Raw genomic sequence first — 19,592 nt, 5'->3', positions numbered from 1 at the left:
ATTTCCTTTTACACCTTCTCATCACACTATCCTTTAAAAATGGGTTTCCGGGAATGTTAGTACTCCACGATAGGTGTGGGGCCCTGCTTTACAAGAGTTCTACTGTGTTTTGTTGTTGTTGTTCAAGGAGAGCTGATATGCCTGTCATACTGAGGCTCACCAAGACGGTGTACCAGGTGAGACTCATCTTTCCTAACCCAAAGGAAGTGTCTTCCATCAGGAGGCACCTGGACAAGGCACTCTTCTGGCTGGCTCCAAGCCAAGTACAATGATGTCAGGGAAGGGTCAATTTTTATTCCCAGGAGGAGGAGGAAGGGTAGTTGGGGCAGTGATTTTTTTTTTTTTGTATTTTTCTGAAACTGGAAAGGGGAGAGACAGTCAGACAGACTCCCGCATGCGCCTGACCGGGATCCACCCGGCACGCCCACCAGGGGCGATGCTCTGCCCACCAGGGGGCGTCGCTCTGCAGCGACCAGAGCCACTCTAGCGCCTGGGGCAGAGGCCAAGGAGCCATCCCCAGCGCCCGGGCCATCTTTGCTCCAATGGAGCCTTGGCTGCGGGAGGGGAAGAGAGACAGAGAGGAAGGAGGGGGGGGGTGGAGAAGCAAATGGGCGCTTCTCCTATGTGCCCTGGCCGGGAATCGAACCTGGGTCCCCCACGCGCCAGGCTGATGCTCTACTGCTGAGCCAACCGGCCAGGGCCTGGGGCAGTGATTTTAATAGAGGGAATTTCCAGGGTATTCCAAAGCTCCATGACAAGGAAGGATATGGAGAACTGTCAACATTCCTGCAGCCAGGTAAGAGCTCCTCCTGTGGTCGCCACCACCCTTCTGCCAGCAAAACTGATGTTCTGAAGCAGGTGGCTCTATTTCTTAGAGGGTCGTCAGCATGAAAAAGTTGGTCTCAAAGGACGCCTTAACTAGAGCCTTTATCTAACATCCTGTTAGCCATTCATGTGTTGCTCCCACTCAGAGAACACACACCACTGCCTTCACCTCAGGACTTCCAAAGGCGCTGGGCATGAGTGGTCACATGATCACTGGGCTGGGGCTGGGGCTGTGCTCGCCGCCCCAGCAGGGCCCAAGGTTTGTCAGCCTTCAGAGGGCACCTCGGTGCACCAAGGCATTATCCAATCCGGGCTGCCACCTGATCCTCCTGCAGTCACTTTGTGCAAAACTGAAACAGTGTGTGGTACTTGCATGTTTCATTATACAAAAATTCTTCCTTCCTCCCCAACCCTATGTTTTAAACATTTATATAAATTTCCATTTAAACAGTAAGTAGAAATATTTACATTAATTTGTTCTTTCAAAAGAGCATCTAAAATCACACTATCACCCCTTAATAAGATATAAATGTTCACCTCAATTGGTCTGTACTGCTGTTTCAAGGAGAAAGGGAGAATGAACCGCCAGCTAACCTGCTTCCCCACCTCCTACAAATAAATACGATGTGATCAGAAGCCAGTCTGCCAAGGGTCTTCCAGAGCCCTCAGTCAGTACATCCCAAGAATACGTCGGGTTTGGGCCATTTCTACTTTTCTCCAAACTGATGCACTCCACCCTTTGAGCTATGATTTGTTTTCTCTTCTTAGTCACGTGCCACACGGAGCATTGGGGAGTCACCAAGGCCATGAGGCTATCAAAGTTTGGGGGCTCCTCTAGTACTGGCATCAGTGGCCAGGAAAGGTTGAGGGTTGCGGTCCTCAGCAACTGCAGATGTCACTGGGCATTCTCTTCACTGCAGCCTCTGCCCACCATCAAACAACTCCTGGAGGTTTGAGACCTCATGAAAAGAGAATGAAAGCGCCAGCAAAGTGCCGGCAACCACGAAGATGTGAATAGCTGATGAGAGCAAAACTGAAGACATGAAATAAATAATTCAATTAATTTTAAAAAGGTGGGTGGAGAAACCCATGCATCATTAAAAGTCTGCTAAAGGCCTGACCTGTGGTGGCACAGTGGATAAAGCTGTGGACCTGGAGTGCTATGGTCAGTGGCTTGAAATTTTGGGTTTACCCAGTCAAGGCATGTATGAAAAACTACTCCGAGTTGAAGCTTCTCGCTCCTCCCCTCTTTCTCTCAATTTTTAAAAAAATTTTATTTATTGATATTAAGGGACAGGAGCATTGGTCTGTTCCTGTATGTGCTCTGACCAGGGATCCAACCAGCAACCCTAGTGCTTCTGAGTGATGCTCTGACCAGCTGAGCTATCTGGCTCCACCATCTCTAAAATCAAATAATATCATAAAAAGAAAAAAGTTTGCTAAAAGTTCATATATATATATATATATATATATATATATATATATATATATATATAGAGAGAGAGAGAGAGAGAGAGAGAGAGAGAGAGAGAGATTCTTTTTAATTTTTCTGTTGGTTTGAGAGGAAGGGAGCTGGTGGGGAGAAGCATCAACTCGTTGTCCCACTCAGCTGTGCGCTCATTGGTTGCTTCTCACTCATGCCCAGATCAGGGATTGGACCCAAGACCTTGGCACGCCAGGATGACACTTTACACACCGAGCCACCCGGCCAGGACCTAAAGGTTCTTGAGAACATTTATTTACGCTGAGCAGAGGGCAAGGAATGAATGTGACAGCTCAAATTCAAGGTGTCCACAGACCTTGGGACGTTCATTAGGCATATCCTACTCCGCTGAATTGAAGGCCAGCCCCCACCCCCCCATCAAGGTGCAGCCACAAGGTCTAGACATCAAAATGTGCACACTTAACTTTTGAGAATCTGGTGAACTCGGGCAAATAATATGCCGACTCGCCTACCAAGAGACCACAAAGCTCTAAGATTCTCTTAACGCCTGGCAGTGGGCTGCGGAGAGCGAAAGGCATTTTCCTCACTACTGATAAACGTTTCTGTCATGGACTAAAGCTCTTGCCCTACAGTTACTTCAATGTTAGAAAATGTTCTGTTAGAAGAACTAAAGGGATTTCCAGGACTGGGTACAAAGTCAAAACATTGTGGCTAGAGTTTTCTCCAGCTCTAAGACTCAGGAAATGGCCCAGGCTGGTTTGTTCAGTGGATAGAGCGTCAGCCTGGTATGCAGGCACCTTGGGTTTGATCCCAGCAAGGCACACATGAGAAGCCACCACCTGCTTCTCTTCCCCTTCCTCCAGTGGCTTGCAGCCAGTGGCTTGACTGGTTCGAACACCAATCTCAGGCACTGAGGATAGCTCAGTTGATTCGAGCATCACCCCCAAACAGGGGTTGCTGAGTGGATCTCGGTCAGGGTACATGTGGGAGTCTATCTCCCCTCCTCTCAAAGAGCACTCTATGAAAATCACTACCTATTAAAAGCAATGAACAAATGGACGAGGGAGAACTCAAGATCATTATACAAAACTTATTTACTTCCTATTTATTTACTTGTAATGAACAAGCTAAAAATTATAAAAATTCCACTTGTAATAGCATTGAAAATAACACCACACCTAGGGATAAATTTAACAAAAGTACAGAATTTATACTCTACCATTGTTGAAAGAAATTACAAGCCTCATTAAATAAATGGAAAGCTACCTCATTTTCATGTATCACAACACTTAATATTGTTAAGATAGCAGTACTCATGTTGCATACTGATATTCAGATGAACACACTCCACATCAGAGTTGTTAACTCTTTCACTGACTGGCATCAGTGGTAGAAAACCACTGAATTATAACACAATTCAGGATAGTGGGTATCTAGGCATTGGGAAGAAGCATCAGGCAAGGGCACATGGATGTGCTGCAAAATTAATGTTGGTCTTAAATGATGGTGTACTTCAAAATTGAAGTAACGTGTATGCTTTATATATGTGTTTATATGTGTAAATTACTTCATAATAAAATATTTTAAGTAAAAAAGTAATGACCTATGGTAAGTGGGACTGAGACCTCAAAAAAGTTAAGGACATAGAAATGACTCGAATTTAGAAAAATAATTTTTTTGGTAATTTCTGGAACAATTTTAGAGCAGTAGAAGCCAAACTAGAGCAGATTGGGAATACTGCAATACAAAATAGAAACTGCTGAAACCATAAGAGAACTGCAAATCAAAAGTCAGAAATGCAGAGTAGGACTACTTGTAGCCAGGGGCCATCAACACCACCTCCTAGAGGAGGCATTTGGATAGATTTGGGTATACAGTAAAAGGAAATGAAAGATATTTCAGGCAAATAAATAAACCCTATATGAACAATGCCAGTAAAGGCAGATTCAAGCAAAAGTTAGATATGCATGGAAAAGGCAAGCAGTGCAGTTTAGCTGGAGCCCTAACTTGAATTTAACTAGAAAGGTCCAAGCTGGCCTAGTCCCTCACTGTCAACATGATAGTCACTGGCTACAGGTGGCTGCTGAGCACTTAAAATGTGGCTGGTACTACTGAAGAACTACTGAAGTTTTAATTTGAATTAATGTAAATTTAAAAACTGATAACTGATTCAGTTATAAAAAACTTTTAAGTACATTTGGAAGAACTTGGGGGAGGGGTATGTGAATCTTTTTCCCAACTATAGATTTTATAAAATCTAATATAGATCAAGTATTTTCAATGAAAATGTAGCATCTGAATTGAGATGAGCTATAAAGCGACCAACCGTACAAGTTTTAGCAATGAAGGTCATATAACACAGGGTTATCCTGGCTGTAAGCATAATATACTAGATTTCAAAGCATATATTGATAAAATAGCTCATTAATAAAATTTTTACTTACATGATCAGATGATAGTATCTTGGATATGTAAGATTAAATAAAATGTATGAGTTAATTTCAGCTGTTCTTTTTAATGTGGCCATCATAAAATTTTTAATTACACATGGCTGACATATATCTGTTGGACATGCCTTGAACATCAACTTCAGTTTGGCTTCTATTCAGTAGGAAATAAAGAACCCCTAATATCTATAAATGTATATATATATCAATAGTTTTTTTTAATAGTAAAATAAAGTACTGCAGAATATGGAAATATAAAAATAAAACTGCCTGTTAAAGGTTAAAATTTTAAATTAACAATAAATCAAAGCAGAAATGAAGTTGCTGGGAAATAAAACAAGGTTTCTAGAACTGTAAGGCTTGCCTAGTTTATGATAGTGTATAATGCACAGCTTCAAACAAGTTTCTAGTTTTGGGGGGAAGGCAAACATTGATCCAAAGTCCTATTTAGTGACCAACTTTTTTTATTTATTCCTTCTTTTGACAGTCACAGATTGAGATCTACTCAATATCTTATTTTTCTACAAATCAGTCAAATTTCTAATCAGTACCAGAGAATCTTAAACAACACTAGAACATTGTTAACAACTGTTTTTTGGTGAGGATAGATCCTCAAAGACAGCTCCCTCTTGCCCTTCCTCTAATAATGTCCAACAAAAGGACTAGTTCAACTTCCTTAATTCTAGGAAATCTTACCTAGCAGTCTGAGAACTCGGTTTCCCTAATCCCGTAACCCACAATTTAGAAAATGTCACCATCTAACCAGTTGCCCAAACTAGAAATGTGATCGTTATACAAAATTTCCACTTTTTCAACCCACTTAAAGAGATCTTTTCAAATTACACCTTCCTAATTTGTTTCAAATTTTTATTAATACTTTACCCCACTACTAACCTCCACCTAATAGCCACAGTTAAATTTCTGCCTCTACAGGGACTCTTTCTGGCTCATTTAATTCACTTTTGTGGTTTTTAACTCCCAAGTTGTGTCTCTAGCTCAGCTCATTCTCAAAATACTTCAGAATTATAAATCTAACCACCTGCTAGAAACATCCACCTGCTTTCCATAGGCACCCCAATCTCAAAATGTAAAAAATACAATTTACTCTTTCCTATCCAATTTATTTACCACCTATTGTCCAAATGTTAAGATTAAGTTCTCACAATAGAAAAATAGACAATTCTCTAAATATTCAATTACTCATGTCTTTTTCATTTTGTCTTATTCTTCAAATCTTTTCTCTATTTTCCATCCTAATAAATCCTCTTCTAAACTCCCTTTAACAACCAATATACAAACTTCATGTGACCTATGAAGCCTTTGATGATCTGATCATTGCCTATTTTATTGTCTTGCACTCACAAAAACTGATTGTTGTTTATAAATGCAGCAGGTTGCTTCTCCATCAATCTATCTTTTTTTTTTTTTTTAATTTTCCATTGATTTGAGAGAGAGAGAATGAAGTGTGAAGGGAGAGAAAAGGGTGGGGTTGAGAAAGAAGCATCAATTCACTGTTTCACTTAGTTGTGCAGTTTCTCATACATGCCCTGACTGGGGGATCGAACCTGCAACCTCAGCATGCCAGGATGACACTTTATGCACTGAGCCACCTGGCCAGGGTCCAATCTATCTTTTTTCATGTGTTCTCTATGCCTAGAGCACCACCATTCTAATTTCAAGGGCATGTGAAGGTCTCCAATGCCCACCTGTGAAAGAAAAGGTAAATCTAAGTAAACAGATTCTACTGGTTTAAAATCCAAGGATCAACAGAATGAGTCTATCCCCTAGTTGAGGTTCTTAGGTATAGAAATCTACCCAGCATTTCTAGTCATAAACATTCTCCAGTGGGGCTTAAAGGCAGTATAGCTAGTCATGCATACTGGACAAAGGAAATGAGCATCCTGGACATTTGGTTTCTTTAAATTTCTGGTTTCTAACAATTTTTTTTTTTTTTTTTAATAGAGGCAGAAATAGACAGGGACAGACAGACAGGAACGGAGAGAGATGAGAAGCATCAATCATCAGTTTCTCGTTGCGCGTTGCGACTTCTTAGTTGTTCATTGATTGCTTTCTCACATGTGCCTTGACCGTGGTCCTTCAGCAGACTGAGTAACCCCCTGCTGGAGCCAGCGACCTTGGGTCCAAGCTGGTGAGCTCTTTGCTCAAGCCAGATGAGCCCACGCTCAAGCTGGCGACCTCGGGGACTCGAACCTGGGTCCTTCCGCATCCCAGTCCGACGCTCTATCCACTGCGCCACCACCTGGTCAGGCGGTTTCTAACAATTTTCAGCTCTCTCTGTTTCTGCGAGAGGGAGAGGAGAGGGACAGACAGGAAGGTAGACAGATGAGAAACATCAACTCATAGTTGTTGCACCTTGTTGTTCCTTGATTGCACCTATTGATTGCTTTCTCAGTGTTCCTTGACCAGGGGGCTACAGCAGAGTGACCCCCATCCTCAAGCCAGCAACCTTGGGCTTCAAGCCAGTGACCTTTGGGCTCAAGCCAGCAACCATAGGGTCATGTCTATGATCCAATGTTCAAGCCGGCGACTATACTTAAGCTGGTAAGCCTGCACTCAAGCCGGGTGAGCCCGTGCTCAAGATGGAAACCTAAGGGTTTGAACCTGGTCTTCAGTGTCCCAGGGCAATGCTCAATCCACTGTGCCACCACCTGGTCAGGCTATTTTCAGTTAAGTACCTGTTCTTGAGCATCATTTCCAAAAGAGTGCCGCCAAAATTTTGCTTGATTTAGCATCCTCTGTTGAGTCATCTGGAAGAAGTGACTTGCCAAGATCACTCTAGGAAAAAAAGGGCGAACAAGCCATGTAGGTGACCTATACTAAAGTGATGTATTAGGAGCAGGGAGTGAGAATACAAGGTCAATATTATGTTCTGGGCACATGATACATCAAAACACTGTTCACTTGGAAATCACAACTTGTCATTCAGTGAATATCATACAAGGAAAATATAACAAAGTCCAACATCAGGCTACAATATCCACAAAATATTCAAGAATCCATAGACCAATGAGTATGAAAATAGATTGTGTAATAAGTCAGGTTCCATACATTTTTATGAGCTTATCACAAAAATAGAACTCCTCTGAGAGCTCATCATTGTATCTATACTATACTAGTTAAGACGAGTTTAATGTTAAACTAAATTAAAATATGGCTCAGCTTACCTCATCTGCCCTAATGTCTTCATTTAAGATCATAGGTGCCTCTCTGTTCTCCCTGACTTTCTTCTGCTCCTTTCTCTCTCATTGTATTTTCCACAGTATACTTTAAACTTATCTGCCCAATGTTCTTCCTCTAGACTATAACCATTTTGAGGAGTGGGTATGTTTTTTCATCTTTTAGGCACAAACACTTGTGCCTTCTGTAATAGTGCTATGTCTACCAACTGACTGATCAAATCTTCTTTGTACATGATTAAACCATCAAAATATCTAAACCAATGCTACTCAAAGTAACCAGCTTATAAACTATTTATGATGAGATAAGGGGTTTGAAGCAGAATGTGTAAATGCATGGTTTCCTTTTTTTGAGAACGTCTTGCTATGAAAACAATGTCTAGCTAGACTAAACAGTACTTTATTGATGCTGCTGCTTTCCACTCTCACTCCACTTTGATCTCAACACTCGAGTTAGAAAACATTTTTCATAAAGAAAACATTTTCATGAGGATTGGATGGTTAAAATTAACTTTAGGGTCTCTATCCATCTTTATAAACACACATATTTACATATCACTGAAAAGATTTAAAATAAAGGCACCTATTTTCACTGGTAAAAAATAAAGACAAAGGGCACTTAAAAAGTTTTTTTAAAAGCCAAGACGCATTAAAAAAAAAAACCTAATAAATTTTTAATTTTTTCCTTTTTTATAACAGGACAAGTAACAGATTACATCAAACTTCAGAACTTCTCAAATATGTAGTTATACACATTCCCTTCTGTCTTGCAGGGAGGGATCTTGGTCAGCTTAACAGTTTCAGGTAAAATAAAATGCATAACAGGATATATTACAATAATAAATGTACAATGTTTACATGAAATATGTTTTAGAAGCAAGACAGAGATGCATCTGCATCAAAAGGCGACCTTTTAAAATGCCACAACTATTTTTTACATTCACTCTTGCAAAAGGTCACAGATGGAGTCACTAAACTCAGATAAATCACTATGATGCACATAAAATGGCTGTATTATATATTATATATTTATATTTTCACACTTTAACATCTGAGACATAAACTGAGATCTTAAAAATTTATTCTCTTCAGATAACAAATCATTTTTTATTCTTCATAAACATGGTGCCCACAAAAGCACATAGGTAAGGCACAATAGGGTTTTCTGTTACAGAACAGTGTGCATCATGTTTATTTAACCAGAAAACATGCATTATCTGTGCAAGTTCATGCTGCAAACCCAATACATATACAATAAAAACCAAAAAGGAAACTGATCTTTAAACAAAATAAAAATTGGTATAATTTCAGCTGTTTCACATATTCATTTGGACTGACAATGATTATTTAAAAACAAAAGTCAGTTGTTACATTACAAGTAAACTTTGCTCCACAAATACTTTAATCTGAAATAAAAAACAGTAATAAAGTAATTTTACTGAAACAAAGTAAATATTGAGGCACAAAGCAATAGTCACTTGTGCATTTACCATATTGCAAACTTTCATGACCCTAAACGGTAAGTATAATTTTTCAAATACACATTTTGCTGAAACATTGTGCCCTGCTTTAAACCTGACATATAATAGGGAAGCTAACAGTTTATTAAATTATAAATAGACTGGGAAAATGACTTAATCCCAATGGTACTATATCATAGCCCTAGTATTTATAATAAATACAGCTTTTCACAAAATACTTTTCCAGTATCTGCCAATTGCTTCTTTATTGCTCACATAAATTTGAATCCATTACAACTGGTATTGAACTTTCACACATATTCATACTCCAAACATTTTTATATAAAACCTATAAAAGATATTTGAAACTTGTATCTAATACTTCTAGGTGTTTGGCTGTTTGATCTATGTTATAGTACAGCCATATGTATATATGTGTGTATACATATACACATATACACATACATATATATATATATACACATACACACATATATACACATACATATATATACACAATAGATTATGAATAAAATAGGAAGCTTATTTTACTGCTTTAATGCAGACATTCTCACAAAACAAGGCTACTTTCGACACCACCAGCATTTATACATATATACAAAAGCCAGTTTAAGTACATGTACATCCACTTATATGTAACTACTAAACCCAAATTAGTTTTCCCATATTCCAGCTGTAGCAAATGAATCTCTCACAAGCAATAAAAACCTAAGGTTAAATTGGGCAATGAACAGTTTTGCCCACACTAGCCTGTAAGGAACTATGCAGGTTACTGTATGTATACAGGAATTCACATTAGTTCACAGGAAATTATGGAAATAGAAGAAGCCTCTTCACCATGCTTTTGTGTGGTTATCAGAACACTTCCTGGTGCAAAAATACCACCAACAAATAGGAAAATACGTTAATAAAGTCAATGTTCTTCATGCAAAACTTTAAATGCATTGGTTTAAATGAGCTCCAAGAACTGAATGAAACAATTATTTATCTACTCAAAATTGCTGCCTCACCGCTAAGTCCCTTTGGAACCTTAAGATTTCTGGAACGTTCAAACAGAGCTGTATTCAATAAAAATATTACATACAAAAAGCATTTAAAAAGGAAGACAGGAAGCCAAACAGGAATTTTCCTATTGTAAATAACAGTCCTAGGAGTGGAAGAAAGTCTTTTCAGGAACCTCCTTGAGAATTGGCTAGGCCAGTCCGCAGACGAAGATGAGACATAGAGTTCATATGTTTATTTGATGGCTTCAAGGGAGTGTTGCAAGTAAGAGCATGGGGAAAGCGATGGTGATATCTATCTAGTCGTAAATATTTTACTGTAACCAATTTCCCTGTTGTAAGATAAAAATAATATTTTAGATCTGTAAAAATGTGCTTAATTTATAGAAAAAAGGTAGTAAAAAATAAACATAAGACAAAATAATCTAAACTTATTATTCTAAAAATGACAACTTAAAATTCTTTAACTTAAAATCTGGTATAGTTTAAATAGTAAGCTATAATTTATCTCTTCAAAATGTTTATAATGCTCTAATTTCTTACCATCAAACCAAGAGCCATGCAATGCCTTAAAAGCTTTTCCAGCATATTCTGGAGACAGACATTTAACATATACACAGCCCTGTGATATTAAAAAAGAAAGAAAACAGTCTGAGTTTAATAGCAATAAGTTAAAACTTAGAAATCAACAGTAAAAGTTACTTTACCTCACGTGAATTTTTGTCTACTGCAATATGAACAATGCCATCATTATCACTGCATTTTTCTAAAATTGCTTCTTGAATTGCCAAATGCCACTGATCTCCTATTTCCCTAAAAATTAATGGAAAAAATAATCAACAACCATATTCCTACTCAGTAAGTCTTTTTGTTTGTTAAAACATACTTAAATCCTTCTAGAACGGGGATAGTTTAAAAACTACATATTGTTAAAGGTAGTAGCAAATATATAAATGCTTGGTACTAATAGTAGGTAGATTCTGTGTATTAGCATTCAGAAATTTCTGCCTTTTTCTCACTTCCCAGTGTAAGAACGCCCAAAACTGAGGCAATGAAGGATTAGCCCACACAATATCAGAACAAATGTGCTGTCACTTTTATGTTTAAAATCCTATGTACCTACTGCAATTTCTTTTTTCTTTCTACACAAGTGTTAAGCACTTCAATGAGTTGGGAGTGAATTGATAACAGTAGAATATTTTAACATTTTCAGATTCCTAAACTTAAGAAAAATTCTTAGTAAATACAGTATGTCTTCAATTAACATTGTCAATATTCTGTGACTTCAAGTGAAATGATGCACAACAACCAACTGTACCAGAGGCTAATTGATATAAACAGGGCTAAGTTCCTACACATCTCATCCACGTTGTAACAAAATGACATTAGCAAGTTTCCACAGTGTAGTGGTTATCACATTACCAAACAAAATAACAGTGAACAAAACAATATTATTCAAGGACCTGCCGTTGTGTAGTCTGAGCTTGTCTTCTCCAAAAATAATACAGAACATTTTGCAAAACTAGTCACCTCACTATAAAGAGAACTTTAAGACATTCTGCTGCAGTAATGCACATTTGTCTTGTGAGATACAAATCGTGGGGCAGAGGGGAAGGCAGCTGCACTTTAAATAGTAAATCTCCATCTTATGTAATAAAATACTGGACTGGTATTGATTTCCTAACCCTTAAGGTATGAGGTAAGATTCCAAACAGAAAGATTACCGCCTTGCTAATTGTTTCTATCTCTATAAAACAGAGGCTAGTGCTTCCCCATTTTCAATTTTCTGTCACTTATTTGGAATCCCATCATATCAACTATTTCTTGAAATAAATGAGTTATTAGATGAAACTTATGGATATTTTATATGTAAACAACTTCCACTATGAGAATGAAAAGAAACCCAAAACACCCACAACAGATTTTGTCAATCATTGAACAGATAAGCCGTTGCTTCCAGGAAGCAAATTCTAGAGATTACTCCTACATTTAATAAAGAGTACTGTTTATATCATGTGTGTCATTAATTTTACTCAAGCATTCATCTGCTGTAGAGATGTGCAGTGAACACAAAAATTTATAAAAATTTTACACATCAGTATACATCCATGTCTTTTGGCCAAACCTCTGCTTGAATATAACAGAAGAGAAAATTATAACATTTCGGTAGTTAAGAGATTCAGAAATAAAAACATTTTTTCAATTACAGGCATAGCATTAAAACAGTACCACTGACTTTTCAGCCAAATATTCTAAATAAAAATTACATATACCCCTGACCATAATACTTACATAACTGGATCAAACATATTTCGAATCTTGAGGCATGGTGTCAAACTACTTGGTGGTGAATTTCTTCTATCTAAATGAAATGCTACAAAAAAGAATTAATTTTACTATTTGCCATTGATCCACTTTATTGAAAGGGTAGTTAATCATTCAGTTCATTCAAAAATATTCACTGTGTTCTTTTACTATGAGGCAGACCACTGGATGTTAAGGTGAATAAAACAGAGTCATTGCTCTCATAGAATTTACAGTTTAGTGGGGGAGAAAGATGAAAAACAGTGTCACCCAAGAAATTAGTTATGATAAATTCTAAAAAAGAACAGTATAGAAAGCTAAGTAATTTAAGCCTGAAAGTATCAGAAACACTTCACCAAGGCAGTGAAATTAATGCTGGGACCTAAAGAATAAATGAAAAACAGTAGAATGAGAGAGACATAAAGGACATTTCAAGCAAAGGTGATAGCTTGTACACTGCCCCTGAGGCAAGAAGGAGATTGGTCTCTTTTTTTTTGGAATTTTCTGAAGTGAGAAATGGCGAGAGACAGACTCCCACATGCGTCCGACCAGGATCCACCTGGCAAGCCCACTAGGGGGCAATGCTCTGTCCATCTGGGGTATTGCTCCATTGCAACTGGAGAAATTCTAGCCCCTGAGGTGGAGGCCATGGAGCCATCCTCAGCGCCTGGGCCAACTTTGCTCCAACAGAGCCTTGGCTGCAGGAGGGAAAGAGAGAGAGGGAGAAAGGAGAGGGAAAGGGTGGAGAAGCAGATGGGTGCTTCTCCTGTGTGCCCTGACCAGAAATCAAACCTGGGACATCCACATACCAGAGCGACGCTCTACTGCTGAGCCAACTGCCCAGGGCTGAGCTTGGTCTCTTTAAGTAACTAACAGACAGCCTTTGTGCCTAGAGTGAGAACAACAGAACCAAACCTGGAAAGATGTCAGATTGCTCAGGACTATGTCAGCCACATTCAAGTATTTAGACATGACCATAAGTGCAACAGAAAGCCACTCAAGTATTTTCAGGAGAGGAGTGCATATGATGATGAGATCTGTTTTTTAAAGTTACAAATTTTATATTATATGACTGCCATGTGGAGATTCAATTAGATGGAAGCAAGGAGACCAGCTAGAAAGTTATTATAGTTGTGTAAGAGGAAAATGCTAATAATGTGCATAACACAGAACAAACATGCAGATGAAAATAAGTGGATAGAATTGAAACATACTTTGGAGTAGATCTAATGTGACTCATTGAAAGATTCAAATGGAAGAAGAAAAAGAGAGATTATGAATGACTCCCAGATTTATGGCAGAACCAACTCAGGAGAGGTATCATTAATCAGACAGGAACACTGGAGGAGATGTCAGTTTGAGGAGAGAAGATACTGAGTTCATGCACATGTTGAATTTGTGGTGCCCATCTCCCAGTAGAGAAGGTAACTATATATAGCAGGGTATAAGAATCTGAAAACTGGAACAGAAGACTTAGTTTAAGATATAAATTTGGGAGTTATCAACATATATATATATATTAAACAAAGTCACAGCATGAGATCATCTAGGGAGACAGGTAGAATGAGAAAAGAAGATGGTCTTGAGAAACTTAACATCCAGAGGTCCAGGAAAAGAAGAAAAACAGATTGAAGAAATGGTCAGAGGTATGAGGAAACCAGAAGAAAGTGGCATCCTCAATGCTGAAAGGAGAAAGTTTCTAGGCAGGCTCAACTGTTAACAGTTCCCAGTAAAATAAGGACAGAAAAAAAAAAATCTGCTGGATTTACCAATATGGACGTTCAAGAGCTGTTTCCTTAGAATGATGGGACAGAAAACAAATTATTAGACTCAGCTGAGAGGTGAAAAAGGAAAGACTGAATAAAATGTTTAATGCTATTGGGCTGTAAATAGGTAGAGACACAGGGTAATAGCTACAGGACAACATAGAGTCCAACACTGTTTTAAAGATGAGACAACAGCATGTGTAAGTGCTGATAAAAAGATTCAGTAGAGGCAGGAATGTAAAACACTAAGGGAAGATACCTGAGAAGACTAGAAGTGCAGGCTCGGGTCTCTGTTAAATGAGACAGCTCCTCAACTGCAATAGAAAGTGGGGAAGCATATGGATCCTGGTAATTTTATGGATTTGGTGGTAGAAATTTAAGGTAGGTACAATCTCATTGATTCTATTTGAGTCATCAATGAGAATTAGGACAGAGGAAAGAAGAGCAAAGGTTTGAAAACAGGGAAGAAATCTAAAATTGTTATTGAGTAGAGTAGGAAAGTAAAATGACTAATAACTACAGTAAGAATATGAAAGTCTGGTAGTACTGAGGGCCTAACTGAACTTGACCATTTATGAAGGTACTAGTAGTTAGCCAAGTTGTATGATTTTCTTCCCTTGTGCTCAGCCACTTGCACATAGGCAGAAATAAAACAGCTTCATCTGTGGTTGGTCTTTATCTGGGTAGGATGAAGGATAAGTAATGACTTAAGGGTACTGGCAAGAGTGATTAGAAAGATGAATCACGGAAACTAAAATGGACAGAAAAAGGAGGATAGGGGAAGGATGAAGATCTGAAGAAAGTAGGTACATTGAAAATTGAGATTCTGAGGAGTTTAAAAACAAAAATCCAAATATATAAAGTAGGAAAGTTAAAAGAATGAGTTTATGGCTAAAGACCAGACTGTATATCAAATAAGGATTTCAGAAGTATCTAGTGATAAGAAATATCTGGGGTGTCATGTCCTGGAACAGTACCTGATACAGGAAAGAGGAATAGTCATTGGACATGAAAAATCTTGGCCAAACCCCAGATCAAGAAAGTCTGGGAGACAAGAAGGCGATGGAGTAGGCGGGTGTACCAACTTCCACCTTTGAGAACCAAAGTGGATTACAACTTCATTTTAAGAAACAACATCTAGGCCCTGGCCAGTTGGCTCAGTGATAGAGCGTTGGCCTGGTGTGCAGAAATCCCGGGTTCGATTCCCGGCCAGGGCACACAGGAGAGGCGCCCATCTGCATCTCCACCCCTCCCCCTCTCCTTCCTCTCTGTCTCTCTCTTCCCCTCCCGCAGCCGAGGCTCCATTGGAGCAAAGATGGCCCGGGCGCTGGGGATGGCTCCTTGGCCTCTGCCCCAGGCGCTGGAGTGGCTCTGGTCGCAAAAGAGTGACGCCCCGGAGGGGCAGAGCATTGCCCCCTGGTGGGCAGAGCATTCCCCCCTGGTGGGCGTGCCGGGTGGATCCCGGTCGGGCGCATGCGGGAGTCTGTCTGTCACTCCCTGTTTCCAGCTTCAGAAAAATACAAAAAAAAAAAAAAAAAAGAAAAAAAAAGAAAGAAACATCTGAAGGAAAAAAAAAAGAAACAATATCTGGAAAAACCAACTTTGGACTAAACTATGAGGACACTTCAACCAAGGAACACTGAAGAAGCCACACTGAGACTGGTAGGAAAAGCGGAAACACGGAGAGGGTTGCCCAGCTCCCCGGAGAGAACGGCAGCCGGGAGAGACTCGTGTGGCGGGAAGTGAGTTTAGCAGAGAAGGGAGGGTCCTGAGTCCCAGGAACAAAGCCCCAGCGCCTAGAAGAGGCGTATGGACAGTATTTAGCTGGAAACAGGTCAGAATACTATTTGTGAGAAAGAGACTGATTTTGTAGACCCAGGATTCTTCTTAAAGGGACCGCGCAGAAAACCTCTCTCAGAACCACTCACCAGGGCTCTGGGGGATGAGGAGAGAGGAGAGGACCGGAGTAGCAGGAAGAAAGTGTAATCTAGGAGGCACAGGGAGAAACATTTTGAGAGACAGCGACCATAACGCCTGGGACGAGTCATTCCCCAAATCTGAAGTGAATATTTCCCCTGGAAACAGCAATACCAGCAAAGGGAACCAGGACACCAGCCAAACAAGCTCTCCCGCCGTACTTAAGAGCATAGTCACTTAGAAGGAGGGAGCTTTAGGGGCTACAGTAGTTTTAGGGTCTGAGCTGCAGTGCCCCCACCCACATGGCTAGGGCTCGCCCAAGGGCGGGCGGCAGCAGAATGCGGAAGCACGGTTCCGTGGGCAAGGGTGGAAGTCGGCTGGCCACCACTGAAGCCCAGGTGTGAGCTCAGTCTTGCCTGGCTGGAGAGAAGGGGATGTGCGAAAGTGGTCAAGCCCAGCTGCGGGCTGCCTGCAACCCAGCCTGCGGGGGGAAGGGTGGGAGCCCCAAAAGGGGCAGAGACCTGCCCTTGAGCAAGGGTGTAAGAGCGCAGCCTCACCCTGCCCACGGAACCGAGGCTTGTGGCCTGACGCGGAAGCCAGCTCCTCCTGTGGGGGTGGAACGAAAGCCCAGAACAAGTGGAGTCCCGCAACTGAGCGTGGACACGCAGCCCTGCCCAGCCTGTGGAGCCAAGGCTTGCAGCTGTTGTGCGAGTGGCCCCTCCTGCAGGAGCGGGGCGAAAACCCAGAGTCAGCCAGAAACCCGCAGCTGAGAAAAGGTGCTCACCCCTGCCCTTAAGGCCAAGCATAACCCCACCCATGAGGCCACCAAGGCTTGTACACCCGAGCATATGATCACAGTCCCTCCCTTGAAGGAGAGGTGGAAACCACAGCAACAGCCCCAGTGGGCAGTCACCGGCAATGCCCATACCCCAAAGCCCTTGGCAGCAGCAGCAGAGGGGTGCCGGGCCTGGTGACAGACCATACCTAGGGAACAGAGGCCACACCCAGTGGACTCCAGTGGCCAAAACCTTCTTTTACAGACAAAATGAGAAGGGAGAGAAATACAACACAAGTGAATCAAGAGAAATCCCCAGAAAACGACCTCAATGAATCAGATATAACCAAATTACCAGATGCAGAGTTTAAAATAACGATTGTAAGAATACTCAAAGATATTAGAACAACAATAGATGGTCATTACGAACACCTAAATAAAGATAGTAAGGACATTGAAATAATAAAAAAGAATCAGTCAGAAATGACAAATACAATATCAGAAATGAAGAACATAATGGAAGGAATTAAAAGCAGGATGGATGAAGCTGAGAATCGAATCAGCGAGTTAGAGGACAAGATAAATGCAGGCACAGAAGCAGAGCAGAAAAAAGAGACACGAAAAGTCTGAGGAAACTCTAAGAGAACTCTGTGACAACATGAAGAGAAATAACATCTGCATAATAGGGGTTCCTTAAGAAGAAGAGAAAGAACAAGGGATAGAGACTTTGTTGAAACATATCATAGATGAAAACTTCCCTAAATTAAGGCACGAAAATGTCTTACAAGTTCTAGAAGTACAGAGAACTCCATTAAAGAGAAACCCAAAGAAATCTACACTAAGACACATGATAATTAAAATACCAAAGATAAGTGATAAAGAAAAAATATTAAAAGCTGCTAAAGAAAAAAAAGGCTATCACCTACGAAGGAGCTCCACCTAAGGATGATTTCTGACTTCTCAACAGAAACACTTGAGGCCAGAAGAGAATGGCAAGAAATATTCAAAGGAATGAAAAACAAGAGCCTACAACCAAGACTACTTTATCCAGCAAGGCTATCGTTTAAAACTGAAGGAGCCTGACCTGTGGTGGCACAGTGGATAAAGCCTTGACCTGGAAATGCTGAGGTCGCCGGTTCGAAACCCTGGGCTTGCCAGGTCAAGGCATATATGGGAGTTGATGCTTCCAGCTCCTCCCCCCTTCTCTCTCTCTCTGTCTCTCTCTCCTCTCTCTCTCCCTCTCTGTCTCTGTCTCTCTCTCCTCTCTAAAAATGAATAAAAAAAAAACTGAAGGAGAAATAAAAAGCTTTCTAGACAAAAAAAAAACACTCAAGGAATTCACTACAACCAAACCTATGCTGCAAGAAATGCCAAGGGGCCTGTTGTAACAGATCAAAGGGGAAAAAGAATATAGCAAAAGAGGAATACAGTTTTAAAGAATAAAATGTCAATAACTATCATACATATCAATAATAACCTTAAATGTAAATGGATTAAATGATCTGATCAAAAGACATAGGGTAGCTGCGTGGATAAGAAAACAGGACCCATACATATGCTGTCTACAAGAGACACACCTTAAAACAAAAGATGCACATAGACTGAAAATAAAAGGATGGAAAAAAATATTTCACGCAAATGGAAATGAAAAAAAAAGCTGGGGTAGAATTACTTATATCAGACAAAACGGACTTTAAAACAAAGGCTATAGTAAGAGATAAAGAAGGTCTCTACATAATGATAAAGGGAAGCAATCCAACAGGAAGACATAACTGTTATAAATATCTACGCACCTAATATAGGAGCACCTAAAATTACGAGGCAGACTGATGGACTTAAAGGGCAAAATCAACAGCAATACATTAATAGTAGGGGATTTCAATACCCCACTAACATCACTAGATAGAGCCTCAAGAAATAATATTTACAAAGAAACAGCAGACTTAAAGGATACACTAGATCAACTTGATGTAATAGATATCTTCAGAACCTTTCACCCTAAAGCAGCAGAACATACATTCTTTTCAAGTGCTCATGGTACATTCTCTAGGATAGACCACATGTTACGCCACAAAAGCGGTCTCAACAAATTTAAGAAAATTGAAATCATATCGAGCACTTTCTCTGATCACAATGGCATAAAACCACAACAGAAAAACTCAAAAATACTCAAACACATGGAAACTAAATAGCATGCTATTAAATAACAAATGGGTTTAGAATGAGATCAAAGAAGAAATAAAATTCCTAGAAACAAACGATAATAAGCATATATCAACTCAAAATTTAAGGAACACAGCAAAAGCAGTCCTGAAAGGAAAGTTCATAGCATTACAGGCATACCTTAAGAAGCTAGTAAAAGCTCAAATAAACAACTTGACCCTGCATCTAAAAGAACTAGAAAAAGAACAGAAAGTAAAGCCCACAGGTAGTAG

General features: G+C 39.8%; 1 protein-coding gene across 2 annotated transcripts in view; it reads right to left on the bottom strand.

Annotated features, from left to right (window-relative positions):
* Positions 1–8,567: 8,567 nt before the first annotated feature.
* The window catches only part of LEMD3 (LEM domain containing 3), a 95,917-nt gene continuing 84,892 nt past the window's right edge, over positions 8,568–19,592 (bottom strand). For both annotated transcript variants that reach the window (XM_066369844.1, XM_066369843.1), the window contains 4 exons: positions 12,688–12,769; positions 11,103–11,208; positions 10,939–11,017; positions 8,568–10,727 (listed from right to left, as the gene is read on the bottom strand). In XM_066369844.1, coding sequence (XP_066225941.1) covers positions 10,564–10,727; positions 10,939–11,017; positions 11,103–11,208; positions 12,688–12,769 — 431 coding nt within the window. In that variant the 3' untranslated portion in view covers positions 8,568–10,563. The remainder of the gene's footprint in view (positions 10,728–10,938; positions 11,018–11,102; positions 11,209–12,687; positions 12,770–19,592) is intronic.

Source organism: Saccopteryx leptura, chromosome 2 (genome assembly GCF_036850995.1).
Source record: "Saccopteryx leptura isolate mSacLep1 chromosome 2, mSacLep1_pri_phased_curated, whole genome shotgun sequence".
Taxonomy (NCBI): Eukaryota; Metazoa; Chordata; class Mammalia; order Chiroptera; family Emballonuridae; genus Saccopteryx; species Saccopteryx leptura.
Note: the sequence above shows the minus strand (reverse complement) of the source record. Positions and strands in the feature narration are given on the sequence as shown.